This window comes from Scyliorhinus torazame, chromosome 7, assembly GCF_047496885.1.
Source record: "Scyliorhinus torazame isolate Kashiwa2021f chromosome 7, sScyTor2.1, whole genome shotgun sequence".
Classification (NCBI taxonomy): Eukaryota; Metazoa; Chordata; class Chondrichthyes; order Carcharhiniformes; family Scyliorhinidae; genus Scyliorhinus; species Scyliorhinus torazame.
This window is the reverse complement of record NC_092713.1, coordinates 275446989-275459856: the sequence shown is the minus strand read 5'-3', so window position 1 is coordinate 275459856 and position 12868 is coordinate 275446989. Positions and strand designations below refer to the sequence as shown.

The window sequence follows — 12868 nt, the reverse complement described above, 5'->3', positions numbered from 1 at the left end:
GAAGTGACCAGAAAGGCAACAATTGATTGATACAATTCTGGGAGTAGATCAGTGGTAATCTGTGGCTCCTACCAGGGAATTCTTAGTGGAACAGAAAAACCTACAAGGGGAATTCAATTTGATGACAATAGGGAAGGCAGTGAACCAGCTTCATAGAACAAGGGGTGTTTTATGTGAATATAGTGAAAAGGCTAGCGGGCTGCTAGTGCACCAATTGTGACAACAAGTTGCAGCAAGGGAGATATTACAAGTAAGGGAAGAAGGAGGAGAACTGGTAACAACCAGTGTATTCATAAAGTATTTGAATCATTTTATAAGAGGTTATATAGGTTAGAACCCCAGGGGGATGGGGATGAAATGAGAAGATTTTTTGAGGGATTGGTTTCCCCAGAGGCTGAAGAGGAGAAACAGCAGGGACTGGAGGCTCTGCTGAAGTTACTGAAGTGATGGATGCAATTGGCACAATGCAGTCAGAGAAGGTGCTGGGTCTGGATGGATTCCCGCTTAATTTTTATCAACGGTTTGCGACAGTATAGGCCCCACATCTCCTGAAAATGTCTTCTGATTCTTTGGCACGGGGGGAATTACCGACCACATTTACTCAGGTGTCTATTTCATTAATCCCAAGAAAGAAAAAAAAAACAATGGAATGGGGACTGGACAGACTCATCTCCTTATTAAATACAGATGTCAGAATTCTGGCACAGGTTGTCGCACTGCGGCTTGAGCAGTGTGCTCTGATTGTCGTGTCAGAAGATCAGACAGGTTTTGTGAAAGGAAGGTAGTAATATCAGACGCCCATTAAATGTAATATCGATTAAGTGAATGATGCCAGAGGTTGTGGTGGCTATAGATACAGAGAAAACTTTTGATAGGTTTGAGTGCAGCTATTTACTGGAGGTTTGAAGTAAATTTGGATTTGGGTCAACATTTATCTCATGGGTTATATTGCTGTGTGCAGCCCTCACGACTAGTGTTAAGCCTAATTTGGTTAGCCCGGGGAATTTCTAACAATTTGGAGCACGGGACAGGGTTCTCTGTTATCCGCACTTCTCTTTACATTAGCGATAGAACCTCTGGCTATTGTGATCTGAGCTTCTCAGGAAGGGTCAGGTATTGTTAGAAGGAGTAGAGAACATAAGAGGCATGTTTCTCCGTCCTGGGATTCTCCATTTCACCGGCGGGTCAATCGGCTTTCCTATTGTGGGGCAGCCTCATGCCATCGGGAAACCCCCAGGACTGCCGGCAAAATGGAAAATCCCGACGGCGGAGAATTCAGCTTTAGGTTTTGCTGTGTGCAGATGATTTATTATTATATATATTTAACCATTGAAATGTATGGATAAGATTATGAATAAATTGGAAAATTTTGGAACCTTCCCAGGCTATAAATTGAATATAACAAAAAGTGAAATATTACCAGTAAATACCCTGGGAAAAGAGACAGATTTAAATCCCCTTCCATTCAAACTAGCCAAAAATAGATTCAGGCATTTAGGTATTCAGGTGGCTCATGACTAGGCCAATATGCATAAATGGAATCTGACAAGCCTGGTGAAGAGGGTAAAAGAAGATTTTAAAAGGCAGAACACCCTTCCACTTTCATTAGCTGTACGGGTACAAACGATCAAAATGAATGTCCTACCAAAGTTTTATTTGTGTTTCAATCCCTCCTGATATTCCTACCAAAAGCATCCTTCTATAAGATGGAAACAGTAATTTTGGATTTTATATGGGTTAAATGCCACGAATTTGATGGGTGTTTTTACAGAGGAATCGGTGGGTGGGAAGGTTGGTGCACCCCAATCTTTTGTATTATATACAAAATCTATACAGAAGATTCGTAAATGGTGGGAAGAAGAAGAAGTGGAATGGGTACAGGTAGAGAAAGCATCGAGTAAGGGGGCTAGTTTTTGGCTTTAGCTGTGTCCCTACTCCCATTTTCTCCAGGGAAGTTTACAGAAAGTCTGGTGGTGGTATCTTCTTTAAAAAAGTTGGAGCCTGGGGCAGCACGGTGGCGTAGTGGTTAGCACTGCTGCCTCAAGGTGCCGAGGTCCCAGGTTCGATCCCAGCTCTGGGTCACTATCTGTGTGGAGTTTGCACATTCACCCCGTGTTTGTGTTGGTTTCACCCCCACAATCCAAAGATGTGCAGGGTAGGTGGATTGGCCACGCTAAATTGCCCCTTTATTGGAAAAGATGAATTGGGTATTCTAAATTTATTTTTAAAAAAGCTGGAGCCTGTTGAGATGGCGTTTTGGTTTGGGAAACATGGGAAATTTATGGAAAGACTACCACCCTGGCAAGATTAGATAAAACATTTAAACAGTGGCATAAAGGGGGTTTGAGACAGATGAAAGACTTGTTCATAGAAGGTAGGTTTGCGGGCTTTGAAGAATTGAGGGAGAAACACAAAATGCAGAGGGACAAGAAATTCAAACATGTTCAATTACGAAATTTGGTGAAAAAGGAGTTATCTTCTTTCCCTCGGCTACCAGATAACTACCTGCTTGATAGGTTGCTCTTGCCAGATGAGTTGGGACTGGGAAAAGTACTAACATTTATAGATAGCTGATGGACCGATTGAGGAGAGAAAACAAAAATGGGAGGAAGAGTTGGATATGGAGTTGGAATGGGGGATATGGAGTTAAATTATGCACCAGGCCAATGCTACATCTTCATGTGCCAGGATGAGCTTGATTCAATTGAAGGTTGTACACAGGGCCTATATGACACAGGAACGTAAGAGCAGATTCTCAACAGAGGTAGAAGATAAATATGAGAGGTGTAAAGGAGGACCAGCTAACCATGTACACATTGTCTGGTCATGCCCACGATTAGTGGGGTTCTGGGTCTCGGTATTTAAAATACTAACAAAAATTGGGGAGGTGGAAACGTTACCGGGAATACTAAGGCAATTTTTGGGGTTCGGGAGTACCAGGACTAATAGAAGGGAAAGGAGCTGATGTAGTGGCCTTTGCCATATTGATCGCCCAGAGATAAGTTTTATTGGAATGGAAGTCAGAAGATCCCTCAACGGTATTGACATGGTTGGGGAATATTCCAGAATTCCTTAAAGTTGAGAAAATGAAGTTTGCACTTTGTGGCTTAGATGGGAGGAGCTGGACGAAATGGAGCTGTTCTTGTCTCAATTTACAGATCTGTTCATTACCAGCAAGTAAGGGGGGGGGGGGGGGGTGGTAGGGGACATGGGAAGATGGGGGAGGGAAAAGGGGAAAGGTTTAAAGGAAAAAGTATCACATTAGTAGAATTGTATTTTGTTTATTTTGTTATTGAATTGTTGTTTGCATGTTGCTGCGTATGCCCTGATTTGAATAAAAATATATTAAAAAAAGAAAATGCAGCCGTCAGTTTGCACACAGCATGGTGACAATGGCCAGAGAATCAGTTCAGCGTCCAGGACAGGGGTTTGAGCCAACACCTTTATGACAATCAGAGCTGTGAGGGCTGAACCATAACTGATACTCGCTGTTAAATTCCACAGATTGGCAACCAGAGTATCATTATCACTCTGCTGCTCCTACCATTGAAATGATTTCAATCACACCTTGTCCGAACGTCTGATTCAGGCCCAGGTGAAAACTGCCTGAGGCCTTCAGTCGAGCGCCGCCAGATCAGATGGAACAAAGACATGTCCCCTTTTTACAGCAGCGCCTGTAGTGAATCAGGTGAGTTTAAAGATTCTGGCACTGTCAAGCCAGCCAGAAGGTATGTTTGCCAGGTCAGAGGTTAGAATTTGGGATAGGGGTGGCAGGCACTCGCAATGAGAGTGAGAGATTCTCGGGCACTCCGGAGTTGTCAGTAGGTGACAATCCTGGGGGGGGGGGGGGGGGGGGGGGGTAAGCATATAGGCTAATCGGGGGATGGGGAGGTTGCTGCAGACTTGGAGGTGGGGAGGTTGTCAGCCAATCAGGGTGTCACGAGATTGTCGGCCATCATGGGGTAGGAGGGTGCTGGCCAGACGGGTGTTAGGGAGATTGTCGGCCAGTCTGGGGATGAGAGGGGGACATGGTGCAGTCAGCAAGGAGCATATATGTTCAGCCAGTTCGTGCTGGTTGGATCGGACTGGGCCTGGTGAAGGGTGGACAGAGTTGTGAATTGGCGGAAGACCCGTGGAGGATGTGGGAGGCCCCGTGGGGTAGGTGAGGGGGATGGGGGGCAGAATGAGCAATCTGGGTAGGGGAGTCCTCTGGGGGTTCGGTGCTGTGGCAGGAGTCCGTGGGCGGTCGGTGGGTCTACACAATATTTACCCAAAACTATAAGTGGTTTTAAATCTTCTAATGCTTTCCAGGCAACTGTTGATGAAACACAATTAGGAACATCCCCAATTTCCGCATGGTTTCCAGTGCAGGCCAATGGCCCATGGAAAGTTTGTACTTCCCAGGCAACTGACATGCAACTCTTACCAGGATACCTCTGGGTAAGGTGGGCAATGCAGGGGTTTCCCAGAATATCTGTGAAGTTTTCTCCTCCTAAAACAATGCCCTGAAGCTTGGAAATTACAGCCAATGATACAAACTTTGGAGGTTATTTGACTGAATGCATTGGTTGGAATGCAAATGTGACATGATGAAACATCCAGGAATACGTCCAATGGAATACCCATCCCGATGATCTCAGTGTAATATACTGGCCAAGGTTCTCCAGGGATCTCCACTGGAAAGTGCAGGTGTGGAATTGAAATGAGTCCCAAAAGCCAAATGTTCCATCAGAATTCACCGTCCTGGCCTATTAGCTCTAAAATTAGGGATAGCGTCGAATACAACAAAACTGTACCAGGAATTCCAATGAACTTGTTCTCACGGAGGCACAGCTCTTACACAAGATTCAACTTCTTCCCTTTAGACCCTCTCTTCACCCTCCTTCCGACCACCACCTTTCTTGATTCTTCAACATTGTAATGATGATAATGATAATGATAAATTTGATTGTCACAAGTAGGCTTACATTAACACTGCAATGAAGTTACTGTGAAAACCCCCTAGGCGCCACATGTTGGTTTCCCCGCCTACATACACAGCGATAGGGGGTCCTCCTTCATGAGCGACGAACTGCACCAATTCCTGCTCAGCAAGGGCATTGCCTCGAGCAGGACGACCAGTTCTAGCCCCTGGGAAACGGGCAGGTGGAGCGGGAGAACGGGGAATCTCCCAGTCTCCCGCTGGCAGGAGGTCCTCCCGGATGCTTTCCACTCCATCCGATCTCTACTGTGTACCATGTCCCAACCAAACCCCTCACGAACATCCCCTTGTCTTCCCTCCGGGACCTCGCTCCCAACCTGGCTGGCAGCTCCTGGACCCATCCTGCTCCGCAAACATGTGCGGGCGCACAAATCAGACCCATTGGTCGAGAGGGTCCACATCCTGCACGCTAACCCTCAATACGCCTACATGGCGTACCCCAACGGCCGACAGGATACGGTCTCCCTACGGGACCTGGCGCTCGCTGGATTCCCACCCACATTTCCACTACCGACCCCATCCTCCCTCCAACCGGCGCACCCCACAGCCGCCCCCTTCCCAGGTGGATCGGTCCTTCCACTGGACCCATCTAGGGGTGATCAAGCTGCTGAAGAAGCCGAAGCCACGCTCCCGGAGCCACGGATACCCGAGCCGGCGCCTGCATCACCGCCGAAGCTACGACGATCGCAAAAGACGACCAGGCCCCCCGATCGACTAATTGCTTCACTCTCACTGTAAATAATTATTGTAAATAGTTGCGACATGTAACGAGGCAAAACACTGTGCTAATGTATACTGGGTAACACCATAACTGACACCTCTACCATTGTATAACGCAAGACCACCACCCCCGCCAGACTCTCTTTTTTAACAGGGGGTGAATGTGGTAGTTGGTATTAGGGGTATTACGGTACCCTGAAAATGCTATAAGACCATTGGTGTGGGAGGTACCTGAGACTGCTATTTTCATTGGTGAAGCCTGCCTGCTGGTTCTGCCCAGTAAGGCGGAGTATAAGAGCCTGAGTCTCCCCAGCAGCTGTATTCTGTACCTGCGCTGCTGAGGGAATCATCCAGTGCAATAAAGCCTTGAATTGTTTCTAATCTCGTCTCAGGAGTTATTGATCGAGCATCAGGGGGCGAAACCCACGCAAACACGGGGAGAATGTGCAAACTCCACATGGACAGTGACCCAGAGCCGGGATCGAACCTGGGACCTCACCGCCGTGAGGCAACCCACTGCGCCTCCGTGCTGCCCTATGTTACTTTTATTCTGATTGGAACCTTTCACTCATGCGGCCCTGTTGTTGGGGCTTGGAGCCTTTGGCTCTGATGGATTTCCTGCATGACCTTTCCTTCCTCCAATGAAGAGGTGGTCACTTGGTGCGGAGGAGGGAAGGTGCTTTTTCGGTGTGAGGTAATCCTGCAAATTCATCCCGAATTGGAACCCAAGTCACTTTTCTTGGCTGTCCACCTTTGTGCAGTGAGCAGCAGAACCTATTACCAGGCCAACATTGAGAAAGCTTCCTGCTGGCGGAAATGCAAAAAAAATAGTCCGCATTGACCCCATCCCAATTTTACCAGCACCCCTTCCTCACACAGCCCCACCTCCATTCCCATTTTCCCAGTCAAAATATCAAGTCGATGAAGACTGTACAGACGTACCTCTTTATTTTCTGCATCTGGTCAATGGTTTCAGGGAGAGGAATATTGAATGTTTCAGGCAGAAACAGGACTAGAAATGCTGAAAACACTGTCAGGCTTCCCATCAGAATATAAGGCAGAAACTCAGAATAAACATCTGTGAAAATACAGAGCATAAGTTGTCTGTTAGGAAAGATCAGCACATTTACATAAAGACATAAACAATGCAGGTCACACAGGCTGTGTGTTCAATAACCACTCTTCGTTGTATTTTCAATGTGGATACAGTTGTATAATGTGTGGAGATGTTTATTTTGTTTATATTTTAAAAGTTTTTTCCTGCCTGTTTTTGACCCTTTCAAAACATTCTTAGAACAATGTGAGCATCAATCAAACACATGTACATTGAGGACACTCAGCTCTATCTTACTCACACTTCTTGTGGTATTCTTTGTGAGGGGTTTACAGGATGGAAAGCATAGTAATCACAAAGATACACAAAGCTCTTTTGAAGAACTAAACTAATTTTATTAACACCACTAAATTTGAATTTGACAATTACTCTGAATAGCAAACATACATGTAAGAATTAAACTACACTCACCAACACTATCTCTATCTACTAATTATAATTTTTTATCTTAACTAACTCTGCAATACACTATGAACCTTGTTTTCGTCAGCTCCAGTCTAATTTCCTCCCCTTAGCTTTTAAGACCCAGTGCAATTTATAGTACCGTCCCTTAACTCCCTCTCATGGCTAGGCTTAACATAACAATAACTCTTCACATGCTATACATTTGTATAATGTCACATCCCCCTTTCTTTGAGAAAAATGTTGGCAATACGTTTTCTTGTTTACAGCATTGACAGCATGCCAATAACAATAGAACTAATGTTAGATTTACAGATTTAATCTATTTGGAGGTTTCATACTTCTTGTAGTCCTTCTTAATGTTACAAAAGTGTTATTTGAATTACCTGGTTCATTTGACAATATAGCTTTTGGAAAGTCACTATTGGAAATATGAGTTGTTGAGTTGTGGTAGCTGATTCTGTGAATGTAACAGGTTGTATGAGTATCAAGAGGTCTCTTCTGTTTCTACAAAAATTCTTTCCAGATTCTGTTCTGATCACGTATGATCTTGGTGTGAGTTCATTGAGTACTTTTGCAATGTCCATCCATCCACCTTCAGGATTCCGAATGCAGACAATATCACCGCCTTTGAGTCTAGAATGTAGTTTGGAGTTTTTATCGTAATACGTCTTTTGCTTACTCTTCAACTGCTGCATTTTTTATGCACGATTTGTTCACATTTGTTTGGAACTATTAGAGTTTGTAACGTAGTACGTATTCTTCATCCATCAAGAGTTGTGCTGGAGAAAGCTATGCTATGCTAACAGTACGAAATCAAAGTACTTTCTGTCCGCCATAGCTTTTTTGAAAAGCTGCTTCGCAATTCCCACCCCTTTCTCAGATTTCCCATTTGCCTGCGGATATAGTGGGCTAGAAGTTACATGTGTGAAGTTGTACTCATTGGCAAATTATAAACACTCCAGGCTGCTAAACACAGTCCATTGTCTGTGACAACAGTAACTGGTATGCCATATCTGGCAAATACATTTTCCGTTGCCCTGACAACTGAATGCGTTGTTGAGTCGGATAATTTGATAACCTTTGGAAAATTTGAGTAATAGTCAATAATTATGAAATAATCACAGCCTTGAAAGTAAAATACGTCCTTGGCAACTTTTGTCCATGGTTGAGTAACTAATCTGCTTTCCACCAAGGTCTGCTTACATCGTGCTGGTTGGTGCATTTGGCTTTTCCGACACTTTTGAATGTAGTTGTCTATATCCTTGTTGATTTCCGGCCAACACACCCAACGTCGTGCTCTTCTTCTACATTTCTCAATGCCTTGATGTCCTTCGTGGATTTGTGAAGAATGTCTTGTTTAAGACATGATGGAATTACAATTTGGTCCCCTTTCAATAGAATGGCGTCTATTGTCGTCATGTCTTTTCTGATGTTGCAAAAGTTTACACATTTCCCTTTAGGCCAGTCAGTACGTAGATATTGTATCATTTGCTGAAGTGTCGTATCTCGTAGAGTTTCTGCCTTGATTATTTGTAGTTTAGCATCTGTGACAGGTAGCATTGCTGTGATGAAGTTGGCTTGTGCTTCAATAGTGAGTACAACATCAACAACTTTGTTATCTTTGTGCATTGTGGCTCTGGATAATGTATCCGCAAGTACTAAATCTTTTGAACCAGGGAAAGTGTTTGCAGTGTGAATTCTCTGCAGCAGGTTTAGCTGGATACATACTCCAATAAGTGAGGATTTTGTGTCATCCACAATTTCAAATTCAAGTGGTATTTTAATGTCACCACTCTGAACTATGAGGTAGCATGAACTTTTGTTGTTATTTCATTTCCATTGTCATCTATTAATTTACAATGTGTCTTTTTATATTTTGGATGGGTTGCTACTTTGCTCAAATCCAATTCTGTTATCACATTAGCGTGTGTGCCAGTGTCCAATTTAAATTGTACCTCTAATCCATTTATCATTAATTGTTTCTATCCAATCTTTATTTCTATCGGGTAGTTGCCTGATTGATTTACCAGCAGTTTTGTTTCCATTTGTTTTTATGATTGCTTCTATTATGTAGTTGTCCAGTGAAGTAGGCATAGTGAGATTAATCTTTGATTTTAAAATGTTTTCTTTTCTTCCTTCATAGAGTTGACTTTTTTATGCTGTTGAAATGCCTTTTTCAATTTATTCTAGTTTGTTGTTGTGTTAAATCTGCATTGTGTAGCAAAATGATTGAGTTTGTTACATGTTGTACACCTTTTCCCAAATGCAGTGTACATGTCATCACGTTGGTGACATCATGCGTAAACCTTTCATGCGCATGCACAAATCGGTCACCTTCCGGTTTGCATCCATTTTCAAAGTGTGCAAGTGCGAACGGATCCTGCACATGCACAAAACGTTGAATGTCTGTTTCGCGTTTTTTTTCTTACCCCCCGCCTGCACAAAATGGCTACCTGCTGCAACGCAATTTGTTTTTGAACTACGCCCGAGAGGCAAAGGCGCCGCGAACAATGAAGTTCGCACCTTTTTCACAGGATTTGAATTCAATATATTCATTGGTGGCTGTCTCACTTGCTTTACAGAGGTTGATGACTTCTTCTGAAGTTATGTTTGGTTTTCTTAGTAAACATTCCCGCATTTGCTCTTCAAATATGCCAAACACAATTTGGTCATGCATGATTGATACAGTAATTGAGGATAAATTGCAGGATTGCACTCGTGAGCCTCAAATCAGTTAGAAGAGTCAAAAGATTCCCCTTTTAGATGCATCCTTTTTTTAAACATGTATCTCTCATATACCTCATTGACCTGATTTTTGCAATGAGAATCAGATTTTTCCATTACTTTCTCATACATATTTTTAACTTCATTTTCTGAGAAATCAAGTGTATTAAAGAATTCAAATGCCTGCGGACCTGCCTGATTTAGTAGGAGAGCTATTTTCCTATTGTCAGGAGCTGATTCAAGTGCGGAGGCAGAGAGATAGACTTCAAACTGCTGCTTGAGGTTTTTCCAATTTAAACTTAGTTTACCAGATATCTTGAAGTTATCTGGCTTTTGCACAGCATCAATGTTGGTCTTGGTTCTTCTTTGTTCTTTGCAGACGTGTACTGATGCGCTGATTTATTTTCTTTCTTCTGTCTTACTGCTTGCTTTTCTGGAATACACTCTTGGTACCGTGTGGTGTTCTTTGTGAGGGGTTTCCAGGATGAAAGGCATAGTGATCACAAAGATACACAAAGCTCTTTTGAAGAGCTAAACTAATTTTATTAACACTGCTAAATTTGAGTTTGACAGTTATTCTGAATAGCAAATATACATGTAAGAATTATACTACACTCACTAACACTATCTCTATCTACTAATTATAACTATTATATGTTTAAAAAATAAATTTAGAGTACTCAATTCATTTTTTCCAATTAAGAGGCAATTTAGTGTGGCCAATCCACCACCTGCTCATCTTTGGATTGTGGGGGCGAAACCCATGCAAACACGGGGAGAATGTGCAAACTCCACACGGACAGTGACCCAGAGCCGGGATCGAACTTGGGACCTTGGCGCCGTGAGACTGCTGTGCTAACCACTGTGCCACCGTGCTGCCCAGAACTATTATATCTTAATTAACTCTGCAATACACTCTGAATCTTATCTTCGGCAGTTCCAGTCTAATCTCCTCCCCAAGCCCAAGAGCCAGTGCCATTTATAACACTGTCCCTGAGCTCCCTCTAGTGGCTAGGCTTAACATAACATTAACTCTTCACAGGCTGTATATTTATATAATGTCACACTTCTCTCCAGAGTTCCAGTCTCTGGTCTGTCAAGCTACTTGTCAGTCATCCAATCCTAGATTACCTAAGATTTCCGAGAACTAACTATTAGGAACACCAACACCATTATCTTAGGTCCCGTTACCCACTCCCTAAACACAGCCACCATTTCTCTCCCTGGAATCTTTCTGATGTTGGGCCAGACCATTCTTAACCTTTGTGGTCAATATGGTCAAGATGAGCTTCTAGTCAAATATCTTCTTCATCACCATCACCAACTACTTCCACCTCTGTAGAATCTTCAGACACTGCCCCACCTCAGATCATCTGTTATTTGAACCCTTCATCTTGATTTATCATGTTTAAGCTTGATTATTTTAAAGCTTTTTTGGCCAGCCTCTACCCTCCAAACACCTCAAGTCATCCAAAACTCTGTCACCTGTATTCTAACTTGTACAAAATATCGTTCGTCCACCAACCCTGTGGTCTACATTATCTCTTGGTCTTGCAATGTCTTAGTTTTAGAATGATCATAATTGTTTTCAAACCCCTTCATGGCCTCACCCACCTTGTATCTCACACTCTCACATGATTCTACAACACTGCGATATACCTGCACTCCTCCAATTCTGGACTCTTACTCCTCCCTGATTTTGGCCACTTCACCGCCAACCATTCAGCAGCCGGGGCACTAGAAACTCCCGCCATAGGCCTCTCTGCCTTTCTATCTCTCTCCTCCTCTAAGAATCTCCTTAAAGGCTACCTCTTACACTTAGCTTCTGGTCATCTGACCCAAAAAGCATCTTATGTGACTCAGTGTCAAATTCTGTTATAAATTCGTGAAACACTTTACCTCCTTAAAGATGCTATGTAAATAAAAGTTGTTCTTGATGGTGACAATAAAACTACAACCCTCAACTTAATCAAAGAGGCAATCTGTTGCTTGACAGGAAATGCCACCTGCACTTCTTAAGGGTCAAAATTGCTCGTCCTTGTATACACTACCCAGGTGGAAAACTGCAGTAATTAGGAGGAAGAGGAGTAAGTGTTACAACTGGGATCCTCCCCCAGCAGCTATTAAAATCAATGCTGAACCTATACATCAAATCTACTTTGATGGAATACAGTTTATGTCAAGCACATAAGTTGGGCATCTGGTGAGTGAGGGGATTTGACACAGTGAGGGAGCAAGTGCTATTCTAGAATTTTAAAACATAAAGACCATCCATGAGGGAAAGGGAGGCCTGTGAGCTGGGCTCTTAACTTGGTAGGCAGCTAGGTGATTGGTTGATGAGCTTTACATATTTTTTCTCTAAGCGAAGGCAGGAGCGCAGAATCGAAAATCTGGATGGGCACCCAACCCCCCCCCCCCATCCCCCTCTCCCACTGGCAGTGGGAGCGAGGCTCGAGCTCACGCGCCAACGGGAGGGTGTAAATGAATGCAAATGGGTCTTTATGATCCATTTACATCCATTTAAAGGACCTGGCACTCTAATCTCCAGCCCTCTGTGATTATCCAGTCCCATTGGCCGTTACTCAGATGGGCGCGGACCACTACTGGTATTCATCAGCTGAGCCCTGGTGTGGTGGACCTCACGGTTGGCCACAGGGGTATTTCCTAAAGGGAATTGCTTCCAAAGTCCACCCAAGGGCCACCCTCCCCCTTGACAGCATGCACTATCTGCCCACCTCTCCTCTACCAGAGCCTTCCCCCACTCGCCACCCCCCCCCTTCCAGAGACCTTCTTAACAGGGTGACTCCCCAGGAACCCCCTAACTGAAGGAGCCCTCCCACAGAGACTCCCTAACCAAAGAAACCCCTCCACAGAGACCCCCTAACTGAAGGATCCTCCGCACAGGAACCCCTTGACTAAAGGTA

At 43.8% G+C, this 12868-nt stretch overlaps 1 protein-coding gene across 4 annotated transcripts in view; it reads right to left on the bottom strand.

The window, feature by feature from the left end:
* The window catches only part of LOC140427051 (organic cation/carnitine transporter 2-like), a 182506-nt gene that overhangs the window by 8217 nt on the left and 161421 nt on the right, over positions 1-12868 (bottom strand). For all 4 annotated transcript variants that reach the window (XR_011948376.1, XM_072512497.1, XM_072512496.1 and 1 more), the window contains one exon: positions 6644-6779. Coding sequence is in view for 3 of the 4 variants with exons in the window: in XM_072512497.1 (XP_072368598.1) it covers positions 6644-6779 (136 nt within the window). In the remaining variant the exon portion in view is untranslated. The remainder of the gene's footprint in view (positions 1-6643; positions 6780-12868) is intronic.